At 40.9% G+C, this 25,308-nt stretch overlaps 1 protein-coding gene across 6 annotated transcripts in view; it reads right to left on the bottom strand.

The window, feature by feature from the left end:
• SHLD1 (shieldin complex subunit 1) overlaps positions 1-25,308 on the bottom strand; it is an 82,685-nt gene that overhangs the window by 6,186 nt on the left and 51,191 nt on the right. The window contains exons 3-4 of one of the 6 annotated variants that reach the window (XR_003423914.2): positions 8,335-8,440; positions 5,944-6,558 (exon numbers count right to left, since the gene is read on the bottom strand). The exons of 2 other annotated variants lie outside the window; for them this stretch is intronic. Coding sequence is in view for 2 of the 4 variants with exons in the window: in XM_053200236.1 (XP_053056211.1) it covers positions 5,944-6,052 (109 nt within the window). In the remaining 2 variants the exon portion in view is untranslated. Of the gene's footprint in view, positions 1-5,943; positions 6,559-8,334; positions 8,441-25,308 lie in introns of those variants that run through there. 3 more of the 6 variants (XM_053200236.1, XR_008289199.1, XM_053200235.1) reach the window with 3 other exon arrangements.

Below are 25,308 nucleotides of genomic sequence, written 5' to 3'. Positions count from 1 at the left end.
GGCTGTTGTGGCCTTTCTGATACCTGGGATTTCTTTTCCAGCAAATAGAGCTAATCGCTTTTCTTTTCCTCATGAACCTACATGTGTACAGAATGATGATCTTTGATAACTCAGTTCCTGCTCAGTGGTGCATCCTCACAGTTATGTTCAAACTTCAATCTTACATTAATAGTTCAAACTTACATTAAAGTTCAAACTTTAATCTTACATTAATATAGGCCAGACTTGTAAGGCTCTCAACTTGGGATGGTAATATCTACTCTAGGGACAGTCTGGGGATGTTTTTGTGTTAGTGATGGAAAATGGTTGTACTTAATGAGTGGGATCAAGGATGGAAACATCCTGTAATGCACAGAACAATCCCATACAACAAAGAGTCATCCTCCCCAAAATCACAATTATGCCTCCTATCCCTTGAGAGGAACAGTGGCTCAAAGGATGGATTCTGGAAAGAGTGGGAAGTGAATGGTGAATCCCACTGCATTGTAATATATTGAATTGCGTTGGGCTTCCCAAGGCACCTTTGCTATTGATCCCTGCACAATCAATGCCTTTCTTGCTGGCATCCATTTGTACCATGCATTCCTCCCTTCTCAGACCTCGAGATGGCATTTTATTTTTCTCAGCAAGGGCCCCAGTCCCAATCATTTTGGCATTGTCTAAATTGAGTGGAATTTCCCTTTTTGTTCCAATTTCTTTAGGAATTGACAAGAAGAAAGGGAGGAAGGTAGCACTTGGTATGGCCATACTTTTGCATGCATTTTCAAGGTCACCTATCTACCAGAGCACCCATTTGTTAAATTCTCTTTTGATGAGAGAGAAAACAGATAGCATAGCTGTTTAAGATTCTTACAAATCTAAAGCCATTTTTATATGTTTAGGAGTCATAGATGGCAATTCTAGGCAATCAATTTGCATGAGGATTTGAGATGAATGGTTGCATTCTGTGAGATGCCATCGGCTTTTAGAAACCCAGATGTTTAATGGGGGTTTCTTCCAGAGAATCTTCCACGACTACTTCTGTGGTTGATAAATGCGCAGCAGGATTTTATCTCTGTGAAACATTTAGCTTTCAACTTTAACAAGTTTTTTCCTAAATGGATTTGATATTTTGAATTCTGTCTCCCTCATGCATCAGCCTCAATAGCCGCCCACTCTGCCTTATTTGTTCAGACTCTCTTTTACTAGTGACTACTAATTGGGAGGATCTGCGGTTTCAAGGCTGCACAGAGCCAAAAGAAATCAAAGACTTTATATTAAAAAAAAAAGAGAGAATTATCAGGATTTAAGGAAAGAAGGAACATGTGGCTCATATGGTCTCCTTTCGTGTTGCTCAAAGGGAAAGCAGCCCCTTTTCAGGGCAGTGCACAGTCTGCTAAGAGTGGTCCTTCTGCCTTGGTTTGTCTGTTGAGGTTCCTTGGAGTCTGTGTGGCTCTAAGAAAGTCAGGGGTGTAAGAACAAGGTGAGTGGGGAAGGGGCGTGTTGTGGTCATTAGTGGTCACTGATTAGCACGCTTTGGATTCACAGATTCGTCTCCTTTATGACGGCAGTAAGACGTCAGAGGCCTCACAGGCTCTCTATGTGGGTGACACTATGATCTATAATATATGAGTGACTAGTGCCCATGATCTGGAGCCCTGCTCTGCTAGGTTGCCTCTCTCTGCCCAGACCTTTCTTTTCCTTCTTGCCCTCGTCTGTCCCTATCACTCCTGCCACTCCACTCCATGCCCCGCAGAGATAAAAAGGAGCGGCAGCATCGCCGGCTGAACAAGACTAAGTCCTGTCTCCAGCCCCACAGGCTGCATGAAACTCTGACTGGTGCAATACCTCTGCATCATTGCCTTGAGAAGTCTGGCTTCGTTTCTGATCCTTGCAAGCTCCCTCTTCAGAAGTTTTGCACTCGCTGTTCCTCTGTGTGGAACATGCTTTCTCTACACATCTGTATGATTGGTTCCCTCACCTCCTCAGGTCTCTGTTCAGATGTTATCTTTTCAGTGAGGGCTTCTGTATCCGGTTATGCTACATAACAAGCGAGTGCCAAATCTCAGGGGCATAAAAGAACAAAGGATTATTTCTCACTACTTACAGCTCTGTGTCATACAAGCAGGTCTGTATCATCCTTGCCTTTATGCCAGACCCTAGGCCAATGGAGCAGCCACTATCTCAACATTGCTCTGTGTCATACAAGCAGGTCTGTATCATCCTTGCCTTTATGCCAGACCCTAGGCCAATGGAGCAGCCACTATCTCAACATTGCTCTGTGTCATACAAGCAGGTCTGTATCATCCTTGCCTTTATGCCAGACCCTAGGCCAATGGAGCAGCCACTATCTCAACATTGCTCTGTGTCATACAAGCAGGTCTGTATCATCCTTGCCTTTATGCCAGACCCTAGGCCAATGGAGCAGCCACTATCTCAACATTGCTCTGTGTCATACAAGCAGGTCTGTATCATCCTTGCCTTTATGCCAGACCCTAGGCCAATGGAGCAGCCACTATCTCAACATTGCTCTGTGTCATACAAGCAGGTCTGTATCATCCTTGCCTTTATGCCAGACCCTAGGCCAATGGAGCAGCCACTATCTCAACATTGCTTAGTGACTGCGGCAGAGGGAAAAGAGCATGACAGAGCAGGCAGTGACTGGGAGGGCTTTGTCACTTCTGTTCACATATCGTTGGCCAATGCTAACTAATTTCAAGAGAATGAGGATGCAAAATTCTCCCGTAGGAGGCAGAGAGTATTGGTGAACAATAATTCAGTCTACCAAACCATCCCTGAGCATGCAACTAAAAATTGCATTTCCCTACAAATCAAAACCACAATGAGATACAACCTCACACCTGTCAGAATGGCTGACATGAACAACTCAGGGAATAACAGATGTTGGGAGGATGCAGAGAAAGAGGATCTCTTTTGCACTGCTGGTGGGAATGCAAACTGGCGCAGCCACTCTGGAAAACAGTATGGAGGTTCCTTCCTCAAAAAATTAAAAATAGAACTACCCTACGACCCAGCAATTGCACTACTAGGTATCCAAGGGATACAGGTGTGCTGTTTCAAAGGGGCACAAGCACCCCAATGTTTACAGCAGCACTATCAACAATAGCCAAAGTATGGAAAGAGCCCAAATGTCCATCGATGGATGAATGGATATATATACACAATGGAGTATTACTCAGCAATCAAAAAGAATGAAATCTTGCCATTTGCAACTACGTGGATGGAACTAGAGGGTATTATGCTAAGTGAAATTAGTCAGAGAAAGACAAATATCATATGACTTCACTCATATGAGGAATTTAAGATACAAAACAGATGAACAGAAGGGAAGGGAAGCAAAAATAATATAAAAACAGGGAAGGGGACAAACATAAAAGACTTAAATTGAGAGAACAAACAGAGGGTTGTGGAGGGGTTGTGGGGGGGGGGATGGGCTAAATGGGTAAGGGGCATTAAGGAATCTACTCCTGAAATCATTGTTGCACTATATGCTAACTAATTTGGATGTAAATTAAAAAGTAAATTATTGATTAAAAAAAAGAAAAGAGAGAAAGAAAATTCTATTTCCCTTACTCCCCTAGACCCTGGCTGTCCCTGTCTCCCTTATCTGCCTTATATTTCCATATAAACATACTAACATCTAATAACATATGATTTGTTTATTGTCTAGCTTCTGCTCATGGATTTTTGTTTCTCTTAATACCTGTTGTACCCTCAGGGCCTAAAACAGTGCTAGCACATGGTAGATGCATTTAAAATATTTTGATGTTTCATTTATTTAATGAATTTCATTTTTTCTTTTAAAAATTTTATTTTATTATTATTTTTAAATGTTTATTCATATTTGAGAGATAGAGACAGAGTGCAAGCAGGAGAGGGGCAGAGACAGAAACAGAATCTGAAGCAGGCTCCAGGCTCTGAGCTGTCAGCACAGAGCCCAATGTGAAGCTTGAACCCACAAACTGTGAGATCATGAGCTGAACCGAAGTTGGACACTTAACCAGTTGAGCCATCCAGGTGCCCCTAAAGATTTTATTTTTAAGTAATCTCTACACCCAACATGGGGCTTGAATTCACAACCCCGAGATCAAAAGTCACATGCTGCAACGACCGAACCAGACAGGCACCCCTGATGAGTTTCATTTACAAAGATGTAAATGTGCATGATTACTGGGTGACCAGTACTCACTAGGGTGACTAGGAGGTTTGCCCAGGATGACCCCAGTTTATGCCTGTTGTCCCAACTAATTATTAATAGCACCTTCTTTCACTCTCAAAAGGGCCCTGATCACATAATTCATTACATGTATACGTGTATCATGATACATCACATATAAGTTCCTGTCATACATACCTATGTCAAAGGAGGGCTGAGTTTTGATGCCAGAAATAATCTGGTCTGTGGATTAATAAGATGCCTACACACTTTTGTTTTTCTCCTATTCTTTTTTTTTTTTTTAATTTTATTTATCTATTTTGAGACAGAGAGTGAGTACAAGCAGGGAAGGGGCAGAGAGAGAGGGAGAGACAATCCCAAGCAGGCTCCATGCTGTCAGTGCAGAGCCCAATGTGGGGCTTGATCTCAGGAACCAAGAGATGATGACCTGAGCCAAAATCAAGGGCGGGCTGGTTAACCAACTGGGCCACCCAGGTACCCTCCTAAACTTTCTATTCTCCTGTCCTCCGAGACAGTCCTCCTTTCCTTTCCCTCTGCTTCCACAGCAATCATTTTTCACCTACCCCCTGGCTGGGCAAGGACCTTTTGGTTTCGGCCCTGCAAGTAATACGGGCCTCAATTTACTTCATCCCATCAGTAATTCACTTTGATTCCTTTCTCTGGTTTCATCTGGCTTTCCACCACTGTACAGTAACAGCAGCCCCGGGGTTCTAAGGTACCTTACTCTCTGTCTTATTAATAACATAAAATTAATGACAAAAAAAAATCAGTAAAATTACGCCTCCTTTTGCCAGATAGCAGCCTGCCATCTGCAGTTTGTGCATTTTAGAATCTGCAACTGTTCCTTTAAAGGACAAAACCCACAGACTCACAAAGGGGTGTGGGTGGGGTGTGGATATCAAGATATTTAACCCAAATGAACACTTCAAAAGATGGATGATACTGTCAGGTGTTTCTGAAACCTCAGCCTAAGTCTGTACTTGTTTATATCTGAAAGCTAATCCTGATGAATCACCCCGAGAGGAGGTGGCCTATGCTGTCACCCTTCATCCTAATGACGAACAGATGCAATGGGCAAAAGCTAGGGTCCTCTAAAAGGCAACTGCTGAGAAAGAAAATAATGCTGGGGGAAAAAACCCAAAAATTTGTGTGATCGGCGAAAAGCCCTAAAATTAAGTGCTCAGGGCAATTAAGAAGGCTCATCTTTGCTGTCTGATCTGTCAGCTGCCTTACTTTTACCTTGGCATTTTATATTTGTCTTAAGAAATTAAAATGTCCTGAAAATTACACAGGAACTGGAATATCCAAATTCACGCCTTTGACATATTGTCATATTTGCTTTAAGTCTCTTTTCTTATTAAAGAAGGAAACATTTTAGGGATGGGGTTTAAGGAGTGCATTTGTGATGAGCACTGGGTGACATAAGGAGTAGCTGAGTCACTATATTGCACACCTGAAATGAATATAATACTGTATGTGAACCATACTGGAATTACTTTTTTTAACATAATTTATTGTCAAGTTGGTTTCCATACAATACCCAGTACTCATCCCAAGTGCCCTCCTCAATGCCCATCACCCATTTTCCCCTCTCCCCTACCCCCCATCAACCCTCAGTTTGTTCTCTGTATTTAAGAGTCTCTTATGGTTTGCCTCCCTTCCTCTTTGTAACTTTTTCCCCCCTACCATTCCCCCATGGTTCTGTTAAGTTTCTCAGGATCCACATATGAGTGAAAACATATGATATCTGTCTTTCTCTGACTGACCTATTTCACTTAGCACAATACCCTCCAGTTCCATCCACGTTGCTGCAAATGGCCAGATTTCATTCTTTCTCATTGCCAAGTAGTATTCCATTGTGTATATAAACCACATCTTCTTATCGATTCATCAGTTGATGGACATTTAGGCTTTTTCCATAACTAGGCTATTGTTGAAAGCACTACTGTAAACATTGGGGTACATGTGCCCCTATGCATCAGCACTCCTGTATCCCTTGGGTAAACTGCTAGCAGTGCTATTGCTGGGTCGTAGGGTAGTTCATTTTTAATTTTTTGAGGAACCTCCACACTGTTCCAGAGCGGCTGCACCAGTTTGCATTCCCACCAACAGTGCAAAAGGGTTCCTGTTTCTCCACATCCTTGCCAGCATCTATAGTCTCCTGACTTGTTCATGCCACTCTGACCGGCATGAGGTGGTATCTCAGTGTGGCTTTGATTGTATTTCCCTGATGATGAGTGACATTGAGTATCTTTTCATGTGTCTGTTGGCCATCTGGATGTCTTCTTTGAAAAAGTGTCTATTCATGTCTTCTGCCTATTTCTTCACTGGATTGTTTTTCAGATGTGGAGTTTGGTGAGTTCTTTATAGATTGAACCATACTGGAATTAAAATAAAAACAAACAACAAAAAAAGAAGTAAATCTTTTAATTAAAATTGACCATTTCTATATAGAAATTTATTCCTTCAGCCCATGTTTAAAATGTTTTACTAATTTTTTAAAGACTTTATTTTATTTTTTAAAGTGTTTTTAAATGTTTATTTATTTATTTATTTTGAGAGAGAGACAGAAAGCATGCACAGGGGAGGGGCAGAGAGAGAGGAAGAGAGAATCCCAAGCAGGCTCTGCATTGTCAGTACAGAGCCCGGCATGGGGCTCCATCCCACAAACTGTGAGATCACGACCTGAGCCAAAATCAAGACTTCGATGCTCAACCGACTGAGCTACCCTGGTGCCCCTTAAGATTTTATTTTTAAGTAATTTCTACACCCAATGTGGGGCTTGAACTCATGACCCCAAGATCAAGAATCGCATGCTCCACCAACTGAGCCAGCCAGACACCCCTTCTGGCACATTTTTATACCTTATACCAATGTTCCCATAATACATGTGTGAGTATCATCTTAATTTTACTTTCCATATACAAAGTTTTGCATTTTTTCACTTAACTTTGACTTTTTACTTCAGCCATTGTTGATATTATGTATGAATCTGCTTTACAGTATCCTAATATAAGAACATACTGCATTGGGGCATCTGGGTGGCTCAGTGGGTTAAGCATCTGACTCTTGATTTGGGCTCAGGTCATGATCTCATGGTTTGTGAGATTGAGCCCCACCCTGGGCTCTGCGCTGACAGCACACAGCTTGCTTGGAATTCTCTCTCACTCTCTCTCTGCCTTCCTCATCTCTGTCTCTCTCAAAATAAATAAATAAACTTAAAAAAAAAAAAGAACATACTGCATTATTTTTCGTCTATTGCATTCTCTTGCTGGTAGACATGTAGATTGTGTCTGACTTTTTCCTCATCACAAACAAGGCCTCAGTGAACCCCCAGTGCCTGCCTCCCAGTGTACTTGCAGAGACACTCTCTGGAATTACATCCAGTAGCGGAACTGCTTAGTCCAAGGGAACGTGGGTGTTCAATTTCACCAGAACCTGCCAAATCGCTCTCCAACTGGCTGTGGCAATCCCCCCAGCAGTATCTGTTGTATTTTCCTGTTTCTCCACAGCCTTGCCAAACTCTGATACTGTCAGGCATTTAAAATGGTATCTCCTTACTCGGATTCACATTTCCCTTAACACTCAATGTGGCTAAGCTGCTTTTCATACGCTTCATGCCCACTTCTTTACCATTCGTATTCATACTCTTTACCATTTTTCTACTGGGCTTTGTCCCTTTTCTATCTTCTTTTTATTTTATTTAAAAAAATTTTTTTAATGCTTATTTATTTTTAACAGAGAGAGACAGAACACCAGTGGGGGAGAGGCAGAGAGAGAGGGAGACACAGCATCTGAAGCAGGCTCCAGGCTCCGAGCTGTCAGCACAGAGACCAATGTGGGGCTCGAACCCAGGAACCGTGAGATCACGACCTGAGCCAGTCGGACGCTTAACTGACTGAGCCACCCAGGCGCCCCTCTACCTTCTTTTTAATGGCACACAAAATAAATTACAGAGAAAACAATATCTTTGTTTGACTTTTCTCCACTTGATCTCATGACTAGATTATCCCTGTCTGAGGCTGGACAAAAGATCTTGAGGTTTGTTTTTGTTTTAATGGCAAATCTCAAGTAAAACAACTTTCACAGTGTCAGTTTATCACTTCCAAAATAATACTGTGTCTCTACTCCATTTAGTAAAAAAAAAAGTCACGCACCAAGCTGGATCCAGGGGCAGGGAAAACATCTGGCTTCCGGAGTCTCATTTGCCAGGCAAGAAAATTGAGACAAAGACCAAGTCTCCAGAATCACTTCATGAAGGGCCTGGAAAATAGACCACGGAAAAGGCTAATCTGCTTATTAATTTTCTTAATTAAAATGCTCTTCATGTGGCTAACATTTGCCATAATTAGGAACAATGATAGCTTTACATGTTGGCCATGAGGAGCCAGTCAGGGGAGTTCGAGGGCCTCCCTAGATGATTCAGGTAATACAAATTTAGGAATCACAGGCCTGGATCTTAAAAATGCTTAACAATTCTCTTCTTTCCTAGAAGATTAAGGCTTAGCCCGAGGCTTGATTTAAAACAGCTTGGTTTTGCATTTTGTTAAGTAATAACCAAATTAAAGGATCAGAACCTGAGCCCCCCTTTACAGTAGAAAAGCCATGGGGAATTATCTGGTTCAGCGGTCTCACTTTGAGGACCAGTCTGATAGCTAGAACTGGAACAAGAACGGCGATCCCCCGACCCTGTCCAGGTTCTGGGGTACTTCACCACCCAGAACCCCAAGAGGGGACTGAGTGGTGAGGCTGTCAGACAAGGGAACCTGAAAGAGAATCTCCTTCAGGAGCCACTGGGAATTAGGAGCTTCCTGTAACACTTAAAGCAATCATTTAAAAATGTTTTCCCCCCTAAATGTTTTTTTTGAAATCATTTTACACGGATGTTTCTGCAGATTTGTCTCACATCATGGCCTAGATAGTAAGGTACAATCGTGAGCACAAAAGAAAATCAAACGATTCTGATCTAGGTTGCTATGGTAACATTGCTATTTTGAATACGACTGTTTACTTTGGCAGAGTTAAGTTAAATGTGAGCAGCTAATTAAGATGAGGCTTGAAACTTTAACCCTAACCTTCACTGTAAGAAAAAAAAAAGCACTTTAAAAATGATGCTTGAAGTGTTGCTGGAGACATTTTTAGAAGCGGGATCATCTCCCTTTGCTGTGGAAGCAGCAAACTGATTTTTTTCCTGAAGAAGAATGGGGGCCTACTCACAATCTGTCCAAATCCACAAGTTAGTATTTGCTAATTTGAAGATATAAAGAGGAACAGAATCCTATCAAAACAGAGCCAGTTCCAGTATTGACATCAGCAGAGTTTCTGAGACTGTGATAGACAAGGAAAGTCTGATGTCTTTCTAAACACAGTAGTATTTTCCTTAACTGCATATTTGTATAAACAGACTTCACATCAAATCAATTTAAGTATATCTATGAAGTAACAGATTGAACTGTAAACAAATACAGCAGAATGTGAATATATAGCTGAGTGCTCTCCCCTTCAAAGTAATCATCCTGGGAGGCCAAGCTCTCATTTTCAAAATGCTGACATCACTGAGAACATGCTGGAGCCTCCTAGGAAGTGTCTCCACTCCCCCTGAAAGCTTCTTCTGAATGTCCTCATTGGTGGCAAATCTCCATCCTCAGAGGACAGAATTACCTTTTTGGAAATTGTCAAAAGGCATTAGGAGTAAAATCTGATAAATAATGTAGGTGATCAAGTAGGGTAACATGGAATGGAATAAAAAGCAAAGTTCATCTCCAAAAAGAAATCGCTTGGGGCGCCTGGGTGGCTCAGTCGGTTGGGCATCCAACTTTGGCTCACGTCATAATCTTGGGGTCTATAAGTTCGAGCCCTGCGTCGGGCTCTGTGCTGACAGCTCAGAGCCTGGAGCCTGCTTTGGATTCTGTGTCTCCCTCTCTCTCTGCCCCTCCCCTGCTATGCACTGTCTCTGTCTCTCTCTCTCAAAAATAAATAATAAAATATTTAAAAAATTGTTTTTCTTATGTTTCACACACTGGCTCTGAAAGCAGTTCTTACAAAGGACTCCAAAACCAATTGTGCATAATGGCAGGCAGCATGGTGTTATACACTTTCAAATTTGTTGCTTTAAAGGACATAACTGGTTGCAACAGCCTCTCCTCTGCTGTCCTGCCTGCCGCTCCCTGGAGGTATATTCAATGAATTTCTATCTTTTTTATAAATAAATATATAAGTAAGTAAGTAAGTAAAGGACAGAACTAACGTGAATTTAAGTTCTGGCTTCTGTAAAACAGTTCATAGTCATAGATCAGAAATCTGACTGTTTCTGTCCTGATAGATGAAATGCTTACGAGCATGGGCTGGGTTTGGAAGGCTTGCGTTTGAGTCCCAGGATGGCCACTTACTGGCTGTGTGACCTTGGGCAAGTCACTTAACATCTCTGAATCATCATGTCCTCATCTGTAAAATGAGGGTGATAATGGTCATGCCTTGCAGGACAGTTGTAAGAATTAATGATTTATTAGCATAAATCCTAGCACACGGTTCACACTCAGTAAATAAAAGCTACTTGGCAATTATTATCATAGTGACAAGAGCAGCACCAGCACAGTGATGTTACATGTAAATATTTAAGAAATTTGTCATTTAACATCCAAGGTTTTAAGAAGTGAATTGTAAATGCTCTTGTATGTCTCCATGCAGTGACAGATACATATCACAAGGAAAGTCCAGATAAACAAGCGTTCATTCCTGACTGGAAGGAACATCACCTTTATCAACAGCCTGTGCCTCATCCTGGTATCAGAGTTGCTGGGATGAATCACAGTAAACAATACCCATCTCACGGTTAGGACTGACTATGGAGAGGTCCCAAGTGCATGCTCTACAAAGCAAATATGATCCCAGTGTAGGTGGAAACAGCAGGTTCCTCAGTGTGGGGGAGTGTCAAACACAGAAGCCCAGACTGGGGGTGGGGGCGCCTCCAGCTGTCCCCTGACATGTCTCCCCAAGGGGGACCAGCACCAGGGTGTGGGTGGGATTGTAGTGACTCAACCTCCAGGGGCCTGATGGCAGTGGTGGTTTCATAGTTGATAGAAACTATGAATCAAGTGAAAAGCTTCAGGGAAAAGTTTAGGTTAGTAAATACATTGAAGAAGGAGAAACAGACTGCATCAAAAAAATTTAAAAAAAAAAGAGATCGGGAAATTAGGCAGAAAAGATCTAATGTTCACAGAATGGCTGCTGGCTGAGTCAGAATTGTAGGGCTAAGTTAAAGTTTAAAAGGCAAGATAAGACTGGGAAATACACTGAGAACAGTCATAGGAGTTAATCTTTCCCTCTCCCCCTGCACTCCCCCATTTACCGTTGAAGTTGAAGAAGGGCAAAGCTTTGAGCCCTCTTTTCTGGAGCAAATAACATCAGAAAACATAGAAAGCTCAGAAACTGGGGAAGCCATAGGGGGCGTCTGTGTGGCTCAGTTAATTAGACTCTCGGTTTTGGCTCAGGTCATGATCTCACAGTTTTGTGAGTTCAAGGCCTGCATCAGGCTCTGAGCATGCTTGGGATTTTCTCTCTCCCTCTCTGCCCCTTCCCCACTTGTGCTGTCTCTGTGTCTCTCAAAATAAACAAATAAACTTAAAAAAATTAAAAGAAAAAAAAGAAGAAACTGGGGGAGCCATAAACACTTAAAAACAGCATGATTGGAGTGCCTGGGTGGCTCAGTTGGTTGAGCATTTGACTTCAGCTCAGGTCATGATCTCATTGCTTGTGAGTTCGAGCCCCTCATAGGGCTCTCTGCTGTCAGTGCAGAGCCTGCTTCAGATCTTCTGTCCCCCTCTCTCTCTGCCCCACCCCGCTGGTTCTCTTTCTGTCTCTCTCAAAATAATTTAATTTAATTTAAAAAAACCAGCTGTGATACAACCTATGCAGAAAAGGCCTTATAGATAGTAGAGAAGTAAAAGCTGGGGCTGACTGAATGACAAAAATATTAGACATGAGGGGTTTAGGATGTATTTGTGTTGAAAATGTTTCTAGCATGAATTATTAAGAGCTAGTAGTGGAGGCAAATAGGGAATTGAATTTCTAGTTTTACAAGGACATCTCTAGTAGGACTGCAAAGATAGTTATATATTTTTGACTAAAAAAATGTGGTGGTAACAAGATCCTTCTTGTTACCAAATATCTAAAAATTCTGGGTAAATTTTCTTTTTAATCTTTTAAAATGCATGACTGAGCTGGAATAAAGTACAGGAAATCCTCAGAGACCAAAAGTCAAGATGGGGTGCTTGAAAGGACATCACTGCATAAAGCTGAGAGCCCTGAAGTCACACACTTGGAGAAAAGATGAACTAGGAAAAAAAAAAAAAAGCAAGCTTTGCAAAGGGTCCCAATAAGAAAACTTGTTTGTCTTGGCTTTGGCCCTGGGTAGAGAAAAGGAAAAAAAAAAAAAAAACCAAAAAAACATCTTTCTGGAGATTTAACTATGAGCCAGACCTCGCATGTGTTTGTGGCCTAAATTGAGACTATTTTTGTGGTCTAAAGACCTCCAAGTCAGGAATTTATTTTAGTATATTTCCAGAATAATGTGCCATTATATGTTTAGAAAAGCAGATGAAAATCCTCTCCAGAGGAATGTACCTTCACTCAAATGTCATAAGAAACCCCTCAAATAAAATTCCACTGAATAGGAGCTCACAATAAAAACGGTACTCACAAAATACACACTGAAAACAAGGCACTGGAGCCAGCCTCAGATTGAGACTCACAGAAACTTTGGATATCAGTTAATGGCCACAGAATATAAAACAAGTACGTTTACTATGTCAAAGAAATAAAATAGGGAGGCTCCTGGGTGGCTCAGTCAGTTGAGCATCCGACTTTGACTCAGGTCATGATCTCGCGGTTTGTGAGTTCGAGCCCTGTGTCGGGCTCTGTGCTGGCAGCTCAGAACCTGGAGTCTGCTTCAGATTCTGTGTCTCCGTCTCTCTCTGCCCCTCCCCTGCTCATGCTCTGCTCTCTCTCCCTGTCAAAAATAAATAAACATTAAAAAAAAAGAAAATAGGAAATAGAAAGTTTGAGTTAAGAACAAGAGACTACAAAAAAATAAGCAGGTAAATTAGAAAAAGAAACAAAAATAACTTAGAAAACTAGAAAATTATAATAATAGGTATTTATCCCTCTGTAGATGGGTAAAACAGATTAAACACCAGTGGAAAGAGAATTAGAGAATAGAAATCAGATTTGAAGATATTACTCAGAATTTAGCAGAGAGAGACAAAGAAATGGAGAAAACAAAACAATTAAGAGATACATAAGTCAAAGTGAAATGGTCCAACATGCACCTAACTCGAATTTCAGAGATAAGAGAGGGAATGGGGGAAAGACAATGCACAATGAGTTAATGGGTGAAGATGTTCTAGAACTGGTGAAAGCATGAATTGTCCAGTTTAGCAATCACAGGGTTTTGCAAGCAGGATAAATAAAAAGAACCTTATTGCTAGGCATGAGATAAAACTGCAGATTATCAAAGGCAAAAACAAAAATTCTAAAATCACCCAGTAAGAAAAGACAGATTACCTATAAATGAATGACAATTAAGTTGATGGTTGATGTCTCGACAGCAGCAATAGAAACAAGAAGGCAGGGGAAGTTCTAACCTACGGTCACTAAGGAAATGGTGAGGAAATTAAGACATTCTCTTACCTGGCCAGATCAACAGAATAATAAATGTCATAGCCAGACTGCCTTCGTGTCCAAAGTTTATTCTTTTAAGAATGCTCAAAATGGACAATATTCATATCACCTAAGTCAATTTATGGAGATTTTTCCTGAAGGCAGAGAAATGAGCTACATAGAATCTTCATGTTTTCTATTCCTTTGGTGATAGGAGTCTATTTAATTCACTAATAGGGTCCCAGCTATCCTTGAAACAGGGTCCCAATGCTAGACCTTGATCCCAAATCACACGTGATCACCTTAAAAGTATAATTCATGTCCACCTTATATTTTGTTTCTGAAAGTTTCATTCTGTAATGAGCCAATTATGCAAAACAATTCAACATCAAAGTTGTTCTAGTTGGTTTTATAAAAAAAGGCAGATGCTCTCAATGTTTTGCTGATGACATTTTCTCTCTCTGTAATCAACTATTTCCATTTGCTTTTCAAATAATTACTAACTTTATCTTCCTAACTCAGCTCATGCCTGCTGCTCTAGTGGCCTCAGCCTTGCAATTCTAATTATGCAGTCATTGGCTCCAAACACTCTTTTGAAAAAAAAGGAAAATAATTATTTTTACTTTCATGATATTCACTCTCTTGGAAGAGATCACATGAAAGAAGCTGTATAGGTTAGTTTTAAGAAGGCAGTTAAGCTTTCTTTTCGTCGAAAAACTGTGCCAATCACTTATAAGAAGATAAACAGAGTCAGAGGTTTTGAATCCCAAAGTTACCACTGATAATATTTACTGCCTTATTGATATTTTGCAATTTTCTCTTATTTAAAGTCCTCAAATTAATTTCATTTCATGTATAAATGAAATAGTTTTCTTCCATAAATCTAGAAAGGACAACAAACTTGTAGAGGACTATGAAAAATAAAAGGGAAAGGTAACCTGATTATACTGATTATTCCAGAGGACTAAATTTTTTTTGACCTCTGAGTGGCAAAATCTCAAAGGCATTTGAAACTTCAGCTTCTAAAAAAAGCTCCCCCAAATCCATACACACAATAAATCTTTCATGAACACTTCTGTTTCTCTGTATCTTGACCTGGGTAGTGGTTAATTGGGTGTATACATATGGAAAAATCCACCAAGTTATAACATAAAATTTGTGTACTTTACTCTATGAAAATAGTATCTCAATTAAGAAAATATCTATACACACACACTCCCTGTCTTCAGTAAGTCCCAGAGGTGGCACAGAAATTAAGTTTTTTAAAAAAGATTCTCAGATAGAGCCACCTGGGTGGCTCAGTCGGTTAAGCATCCAACTCTTGATTCCAGCTCAAGTCACGATCTCATGGTTCTTGGTTTCAAGCCCCAAGTTGGGTTCTGTGCTGACAGCACGGAGCCTGCTTGGGATTCGCTCTCCCTCTCTCTCTGCCCCTCCCCACTTTGCATGCTCTTTCTCTCTCAAAAATAAATAAACATTAGGGGCATCTGGGTGGCTCAGTCAGTTAAGTGTCCGACTTCGGCTCAGGTCATGATCTCGCTGTCTGTGGGTTCAAGCCCCGCGCCAGGCTCTGTGCTGACAGTTCAGAGCATGGAGCCTGCTTCAGATTCTGTCTCCCTCTCTCTCTGCCCCTCCCCCACTCACACTCTGTCTCTTGCTCTCAAAAAATAAATTAAAAAAAAAAAAAAGATTCCCAGAAGGTTCTAATGTTCGGTTAGGTTGGTAACCACTATCCTAGGGCAGCTGGGCAACTCTTGATTAGAATAGATTTTCAGCAAATATTTGTTTCAATGAATGTATGAATAAATAAATAAATGAATGAATGAACAAACCAACAAGCTAATAAATATCTGGTTATTATGGTTGTAGGTGTACCATTGACTAGGGCCAGAAAAAGTCCTAGGCACGTTTAAAAAAGAAAAAGCACGCCAGATGTTCTAAACACTGTAAATGCTTTCTTATTAACTCAACAACTCGATAAGGTAAGTGGACTGTTCTTACTCTTCAGGTGCAGCCGATGTAAATCACTTTGGCTACTTAAGAAGTATACCAGGGTCGCCTGGGTGGTTCAGTTGGTTAAGCGACCGACTTCGGTTTAGGTCATGATCTTGCAGTTTGAGCCCCGTGTCGGGCTCTATGCTGACAGCTCAGAGCCTGGAGCCTGCCTCGGATTCTGTGTCTCCCCCTCTCTCTACCCCTCCCCTGCTAATGCTGTGTCTCTCTGTCTCTCAATAATAAATAAACATTTTTTAAAAATGAAAAAAAAAGTATACCATAGTATATATTGCTGTTGGAAGGGCTGTACAAACGGACTCTAGGCTGAGCTTTTACAAATTACTACTCAAATCAGCCAAAGAGGCTGCTGGCTCTATCATTATTTGAAAGCTAAATAATTAGAGAGCTGCTACAGATGCTGCTCCAAGTTAGTTTCTGCTACAACCTGTAAGCTTCCCAATCAGGAAGCCATCACTAAAGTTGCTAGTTCCAGACCATGCTGCCTCTGCCATTATCCACCCCAGCTAAAAATGAATGTCCATGCCCCATCCCTCTTCCTACATAATCTAGGTCTGAATCCACATGTTTATGGGAATGCATTTGATTAGCAGATATAACTCACATCCAGAATACTAGCTGTAAGAGATTCTGAAAGGGGGAACTTCCATACTCTGTAAGAAGAGGAGGCTGGAATAGGCATTGAGTGAGCTGATACACTCATGAAGAATGACACTGAGGCATGAAGATTAAGAAACTTGGTCAAAGACACAGAGCTAGTAAGGAGCAAGGTCAGGATTCAAACTTAGCAAGTATGGCCCCAAACACTAAGAAGGCACAAAAGAGGATAATGATGTGGTGCACAGGCAAGCTCATGGCTGTGGGGCCTCCAGTCTTGACGTACAAATTTTCGTGCTTATGTCATAACGAGCAACTTTCGATCAATGTACTCATTGATCCTGACATCGCCTCTAGAATTTTAGGTCTCACAGTTTCTCATCTTCAAAATTCAAAAATATATTAATTTACCTGACCATTTTATTTTTGGTTTGGGAAGTGTTCTCAAGTATTGACAAGGGAGGGTTGTCGAAAAGTTTCTATGACCAAATAGTGACCTACGACATCCATACCCAGGCTTCAATAACCGGGCTTCCAGCTGCAGCTCCTCACATTAGTTCCATGGTACAAATTAAAAGAACATCTACAAGTATCCTGAAGTTATTTCAGGACTTTCTAATGGAACATCTTGTTAATTCCACTTTCATCATAAAGTCTGGGAAACTATGTTGATGTAATAGAATGATGGTTATTTAGCCTCTTCTTGGAAAGCTACTACATAGCTCTTATGAAGTGGAAATCTTAAGACTAAAGCTTGTGATGTGTTCTCTGTTATCTGAAACTGTATTTCCACACACGCTTAGTACAGTTTGGCCTCTCAGTCTATCTACCTATTTATCTATCTATCTACCTACCTATCTATCATCTTTCATCTATCTCTCCATCCATCCATCCCTCCCTCCCCCTACTCACCCATTGCTCTATGCAAATGACCCAGATAACAGAATAAAAACATTAAACTGTATCCAAAATAAATACATCAATAAATACAAAGATTGAGAGAAGTGAGAAGGGTCAGTTCCAAATAAGATGGAAATGTTGAAAGCTCCCCACAAAGACAATGTGTCAGCTATTTTTAAATGATTATAATTTTGAACAGAGATCCTTCTAGGAGCAGGGGAAAGAGAAAATGCTTCATTTGACATGACAAGCTATAAATTGCAAATCTGCCAGTTTGGGAAGGGTAAATATTTGCTGAAGATTAAGTGCATGGCAGAGGGATGTCATTAAATCTACAGTAATTAAAAAGTTCAATTTAGTGCCACGTGCATCTACTCCAGTTTTAATGAGCATACAGCCGTAACAACCCCGAGCCATAGTCCAATCTACCTCCATGGAGTAGAAAGAAATGATAAATGTCTTCAGCATGACTTCCAACAAAGTGAGTCTGAGTTAATTACTCTGTGTGCAAGTGAAAATGGACTTGGTTAAACAAATAGGCCTACCAGCCAAGGACATCAGCCACATGCTGGACTAAATTTCATATTAATCAAATACACATCAAACTCTATCAGAGACATGTGCACAGCCAGAGGGCTGCTTGAAGCTTATATTTTAATTCCTAACTAATTTTTGGTTATCAAAGTAATATATGCTCATAGCTTTCAAAAGTCAGATGAGGCTAAAAGTCTTACAATGAACAATAGTGCTCTGTCTCCCCCAGCCTCCTTCCCATTCCTCAGTCTATGTCTCAACTTGCTATTCCCTCTCGTTTTAAAAATTCTGTATATCTAATTAATATAACAATAATGTAGTTTATCGGTTTTAGACGTCCTATGTTCATATCCACATTCTATGTTCATATCCTCAGGCCTCAGGTGCACACTCATACACGCACACGTACACAGAGGCTTACCTTCCCCCATTCTCTAAATACAGTTATGTCGATTTTTTATTAAAGCCACAGTCACTGTTTATGTTATTATAACTATATAAAGTTGATCACTGCTAAATGTAGTAAGAGAATGTTTCCTTTATTGTACAATATTATTGTTTTTGTAGTTAATAGTTATTTCTTTTTTTCTGCCTTTGCTTGTTTGGCTTTGTAACCATCTCTAACTCTACCCACACCCTCAAAGAGCCTCTTGGTATCATTTTTCCTGTGTCAAACTGGCAGGACAGCCTTTTGATTCCCCAGCACTCCTGGTCACCTCCCCCTGAGAGCCCTCCACCTTTCTGCTGCCATTGACTAGGTTGCTCTCCAGGCCTGCCCCCCAGCTATTGGCCTAGGTGTCCCCTCTGTCACTCTCACTCTCCTGAATTTCTTGTATTATTTCCATGATGATTTCCTCTGCCCCATTTTCTGTTTTGTGCATGTGTACATGTGTGGGTGTATGTATTTCTTCTGTTTCATCATTGTCTCTGTTTCTTCCAAGTTCTTCATTTCTTATTAGTCTGAGTCTCTATGTGTTGTGATGGAGGATTCCTGCAAATATCTGGTGATTTTTGGCTATGTGTTCATAATTTAAGGGTGTGGCATGAAAAAACTAATGTCCAGCTTATAGGTTGGTGGGCTTTGTATAGGATGACTGATAATTCATTCAGGTTTTCCAGAGATGGATCCCCTCATCTCCAAACTGGCCAGAACAATGAATGAAGACACTGTTTTGTTTTGTTTTTTAACTTTTTAAAGTTTTATTTATTTTGAGAGCGAGCATGAGCAGGGGAGGGGCACAGAGAAAGGGAGAGAGAGAGAATCCTAAGCAGTCTCTGCACCATCAGCACAGAGCTTGACGTGGGGCCAAACCCATGAACCATGGGATCATGACCCGAGCCAAAACCAGGAGTTGGACACTCAACCGACTGAGCCACCTGGGTGCTCTGAAGATCCTGTTTTAGACAGGAAGGTCCAGAAAGTCCTCTTGGAAGAGGTGGCATTTAACAAGAGCCATGAATGCAACAAGGAAGGAAGCAATGCCAGTATCTGAGCAGCTAAGTTCCAGACAGAGGAAACAGAAGATCCCTGAGATGGAAACAGGTTTAACAAGGATAAGAACCAACCGGGAAGCCAATGGGGCCGGAGCCCATGAGCAAAGAGGAGACAGAAGGAACCATGTGCATTTATAATGTATGGAAACAATTTTCCACGTAGACCTTGTTGGAGACTTTATTAAAAGCCTAATATTAAAATATTTAGCGATATCTTATAAAAATGAATTTGAATCATTTTTACAGTATTTGACATCAAACAAAAAAAATCACTATGACTTTCCTTTTGTGTTTAATCAGGCAGGCTAACGGTTATGTGAAATTATTTATCACTGTTCAACCCTGTGAAGACTGTGGAAAATAAAAAAAATCTATACCTCATAAACACGCTAGAGACTCTGAATAAGATAGAAATCTGTGCACACATCTGAGCTAAATCAAAGGAAGCAACTCATGTTGTTGAGAGAAATCAAAAGCATAAAAAAAACCCAAGGAGTTGCCAAGGCAACGAAAAAATCATTCGACAGAAACTACAGTTTCCATCTTAAGCACATTCACACTGAGAAGCCAAGTACCTTCTGGCCCTGCTTTGGGGGTTTTATGTAACCTTTATCCAGTCATTTGTGGAGATGGGGCAAGACTTGAGAAGCCACTGCACTGGGACCTTGGTCAAAGCTGGACAGGCAGGCAACTCGCCAGTAAAAAGCCAGTCAGGAGAGTGATGGTAAACCCAGTGGTTCACAGATTAAGGCACGAGAACCCTTTTCTTCTCTTGAAATCATTCTGCCACTTTTCCTATATCCTCCAATTTTATAGAGAGCTCCCATTTATGAGCTAGACCCAATGGTTATTGAGAGACTAGAAGGTCACAGAGCTGGCTGGAGGGCTTCCAAATCCTTCTCCCTGAATTTCTGTAATTTCAAAGAGTGACTCAGAGCTGACTTTAAACACCATCTGTGCTCCTCACTGGGCATCCTGCTCAAAGCCTGGCCACTTGCACGCTGCCAAATATGGTCTCAACTCTCCCTTGGCTGGCCTTCTCCACCTGGAGACTCCACTGCTCCTGGGGGACCCTGTGCCCATGCCCCTCCCTGCTGTTCCCCAGGTGGAGCTGGCTGGGCCCTCCCCCAGGGCCCACAGTGCTCAGGACATGGTATTTGGCGTCTCTTTCCTTGCACTACTAAAAGCTTGTGTGTGGCTGTTTTCTTGTCCGATTGTGACTTCCTAGACATGGGGTCCCTGTCCTATCTTTCGTGGGACACCAGGGCTGAGGCAACTGGTTTTAGTGAACCAGAAAAAATGAATTAATATCCTGCTCTAGGTTTTAGTGTGGAAGGACACATTAAATCACCATCAACACAGCTAGCATGAAGCATCTGAAAGCTGGTAGGTGGTAGAGGGAGGCAGCGTGTCTGTCCCAGTTCAGGCCCTTGCTGGTGAGACCACTGACCTCTCCTTTTCTGAATAGTGTCTGCAGAACACCACCTGCGTCCTGAGAGATGGCAGCAGGTGTTCATGAAAAGGGGGACTTGGTTTTCAATAAGTTCAAGATGGGAGGGTTAAAAACATTAACCGGATTTATTTTGCCATAGACCTTTGCACAGTGGTACCTCACCCACAGAACTGGAGGAGGATGAAATGAAGCAAAATGGGGAAGCACGACTGAGTGCTTGATAAATGCTAACTGTTGTTTTCATTATTGTTACCCTTCTCATCCATCTATACTCAGTAGATTTTTCTTCATAATGACTACACATTACTTTTAATTTAAAAATGAGAAAGCCAAAAAAAAAAAAAACCCAAGAAAGCTATTTTACTCAAAGAATTAGTCAAATTAGAACACAACCCAGCTGGATAAGTCTGTAATTAATATATATATATATATATATTTTTTTTTTCTGTATCATGATAGAAATGATCCCATTCCCAGTTATTCCTCTGCATAAAAGTTATACACTGTTAATTTCTCTATCAAATTTTTTTTTTAACTTCAGAAACTCATGTTTGAAGAAAAGGACTCACGGGATAGGAGAACCACTCACCCAGAGGCAGAAAGCCTCCACCATACATACACCTCCCTCCTGGCAGGCAGCTTGGTTCTGGGCCTCCAAGAGAAGGCTCGGACATGGGTGGGAATTGCCCATTTGCTTTCCCAAACGTTGAGCACTGCCTTTCCAATACGAACATAAACATCACGTCTTGAATGTGAACTTGCCCTCAGCAGGTATCTGCATTCCAAGGGTCACCAACTTGAAGGGCATCAAGTATAAACACATGTGAAGTCTTGTCTCCTCAAGGCCGAGGACAGCAGGGGCATCTTATATGAGGATTATAGAGCCACTTCAGGTAACTGAACATAGGCCAAGAGTTAGTCAAGATGGAAACGGTAAAGGTGCAAATCCAAACTATGTCCATTCTCTTCTCTTTTCTATAACTATTTTGGTAACTAGATTTTCTAAAATTATTCTCTCTCTCTGTTTCCTGTCTCTGTCTCTCTGTCACACATACACACTATAGAGCAGGGGACTCCCTTTAGATGGATTCTGATCAGGACAATCATTTATAGCAACACAGTAAAGTACAGGCTTAGATATAATGCAAATGTCACATGGAGTCCAACCAGAGCGGAGCTAAACAAACAAAACAATGTGCCTATTAAGCTGTTTTAAAGGTCAAGAGAAACAGACTGTCAGTATTATGGGGGTGATTTTTCTTCTTACCAATGAATAATCTCATTTAAATGAGTATTATTTAAATACTTCAGGAGTCTAAAGAGAAAGTAGGGACAAAGCTTTGAGGAGTCTGGAGGAAAAGCCAGAAGTCAAGAAGGAGAGAAGCACAGGAGTCTATTTTAGGAGAAAAAGCAAGAGTGCAAACACCACATGGCGTGTGTACCCGGGCACATGACAGATGGGGAGCTCCAGGTCATGACAAGGAAGACAGGCGTGTCAGCCACACAGCGCTGATGGAGGGAAGGTGATCACCCTCTGGTTCCAGAAACAGAAAGAACATCTCAGCCCAGGACAAAAGCCCAGAAATGGCTACCTGGAGAGGCAACTCTTTTGTTCAGATTCTCAGGCAGAGAAATAGGATTCATGGGATTTTCAGGGTCTGAAAGATGTTGAAGTCTAAGACATTTAAAAGCTCTCATCCTGCTTTTGGGATGAGATTGAGGACAGTAATATTAGTAAACATAATAGTTCTATCCTGGAAAAAACTCTAAGTTCTTTTTAGAGACTTGGAGTATAATGCATGCACCAGCCAAGCTAATCTAAAAAGCTTAAGCAGGGGATAAGAGAAGCCTGAGTTACATCTTCTGCTATACTATTCTGTAGCAAGGCATGAAAGCCCAGCTCTTAAGCTAAGTCACACTTTCATATATGGAGAGTAAGGAAAACTGAGGCAGTAACACACCTAGTTTCTAACCTACCTGAGTACCCTTTAAAAATGTGAAGCAGTAAAAAAAAAAAAAAAAAAAAAGTGGAGCAGTTTCTATCCTGGATTCACTCCCATCCCTCTCCAGAAATGAAAGAAAGCAGCGGGGAGGGGAGGGAGCATGAAAGCAATGGCATTATAGCAAAAGCAAAAGAAAATACACAGCAGAACAGTAGAAGAGTTTTTCTTCGGAGTAGGAAGGATTATGGGTGTTTCTCTTTTACTTCTGTGTGCTTTTTCATAATTTCCAACCATGTAAACAAGAAAATGTTAAAGAGAGAGAAAAAGATATCAAAGGGATTTGAGAAATCAAATTGAGATGATTCAAAGCAACACAGTTATTGCCACTTAATCTACCCCCAAAACCAAGAGCACACGGTACACACTGTATGTTGGCCAATTTGACAAAAAATCAGATTAAAAAAAAAAAAAAAGCAAATGCTTGCTCTGCCTTAGGCAGAGCCTCTGTTCATCTTCTTGTGTCTTCAAGAGCAATGGTCATTTGTCAGATATTTATCAAAGGTCCACAAATGCCTGACCCTGGATGGAGAAATGAAAGGTGGAGCTGGTGGCCTTGATAAACTTGCAGTCGAGAAAGAATCAAAAGAAACAAAACGCCTAGAGTACTATTAACTTCTAACCCAGTTCCGATGGTGGCTGTGATCAGAGCTTATAAGAGAACAGAGGTCAGAGGTGCCATAAAGATTTCACTGAACTGGAACATCAGAGCTGGCCCCTAAAGGAACTGGGGGTTTGGATAAGCTCCCATGGTTCTCCGCAAACAAAATCATGGCTAGGTTGAAGTGTCGCATTCACTTGGTTTCATTTGGTAGATAATATGGTTCTGCCTAAAGACAGTGCAGTACAGTACTTGTGTGCCCTTGAACCTTTGTCAGAGTGGCACTGTATACTTGTGCCTTTCTAATGAGTCAGCTTGGAAAATTACAGCAATGTCCAATTTGCAAGTTGATACATTTGTAACTTTTTATTAAATTATATCATATAAAAAAGTGCCTAAATAATGGCTCTACTGCGTTTCACAAACTGAACAGACCCAGTTTAACCAGCACCCAGATTATGAAACAGAGCAGTGCCAGGAGCCCTTCTCGTGTCCCCCTTCCGGCAACTACCCTTCCAATGGTTACTGCCTTTTTGACCTCTAACACCTAGATTGCTTTGTCTGTTTTCTGCTGCAAGCAGATGGAATTATACAGTGGGTACTCTTTGGCATCTGACTTCTTCCACTCAACCCTATATTTTTGTGAGACTCATCTCACTGTTACATAGGGTAGCAGTTTGTTCATTTTCAACGATGTATGGTATTCCACCACATGAATACATAACCACTTATTTCTCCATTCTACCGATGATGGGCATTTGGGTAGGAACTAATTATGGCTGTTATAACTGGCACCACTATGGCTGTTTCACGGCACGTCTTTCCATGAACATAAGAATGCATTTCTGTTAGGTATGTATCTGGGAGCAGAAAAGCTGGATTGCAGGATATCAATGTTTGGCTTTTGGAGATATTGCTTATCTGAGTATTAAGGGCCCATCACTGCTTTTGCCTGTTTCTGGCTCTAATTAGGATGTTCTATATCAAACCTGGTCCAAATCTGACCTTCTGTCATGTAAGATTGAGAGCTCCCAAACCATTTTATTTTCATCACCTTAAAAATATTATCTTCAGGGGTGCTTGGGTGGCTCAGTCAGTTGAGCATCTGACTCTTGATTTCAGCTCAGGTCATGATCTCAAGGCCATGAAATCAAGCTCTATGCTGTTAGCGCAGAGCCTGCTTGGGATTCTCTCTCCTTTCTCTCTGCCCCTCCCCCTGCTCATGCTCTCTCTCTCTCTCAAAATAAATAAATAAATACATTTTAAAAAATTATCTTCAAGATATTGCCTATGCTTATTTTTTTCCTAAAGTAAAGGCTGATAACCAGAAGGGTGGAAGAAATTATATTGTAGTTAAAGGCAAATTATATTATGAAGGACAAGCTGCCTAGTAAAACACAACTTAGAACTGCAACTATCTTCAAAATAAATCAATCATTTATATAAACCCAACCACTCACTGGTAAATTAATGAAAAATATAACAGTGTTGAGCTTTTAATTGCTTCTGTCACAAAACCCCCAAACTTAAACGTCCATTGTCAGGCAGAAAAGAGGCAACTAGTTTACAACAGAAGCATCAGTAAAACCTGTTACAACATGGCCCCACAGTTAATATTCTCCAAGTTTATGAAGTACATCTGTCCAATTTTTTCAGGTTTTCACTTTAGACAATCCAACTTAGTCCCTCTAAAACTAACCGCTTTTTTTTTTTAATCAGGATCTTTTTCTAATATCTCCAGTATATAAGCTTTGTAAAGAGTCCTGTTATCTCAAACCTCAAGTTTAATTTCCTCTCCAGAACATTTTTTTTTCAGAATATTAAACGTCAGAAAAACGGCAGATGAAAAGATTACTGAGCAATGATAGAGCTTAAATAAATT

Source organism: Acinonyx jubatus, chromosome A3 (assembly GCF_027475565.1).
Source record: "Acinonyx jubatus isolate Ajub_Pintada_27869175 chromosome A3, VMU_Ajub_asm_v1.0, whole genome shotgun sequence".
NCBI classification, from domain to species: domain Eukaryota; kingdom Metazoa; phylum Chordata; class Mammalia; order Carnivora; family Felidae; genus Acinonyx; species Acinonyx jubatus.
This window is presented reverse-complemented; position numbering and strand designations above follow the sequence as displayed.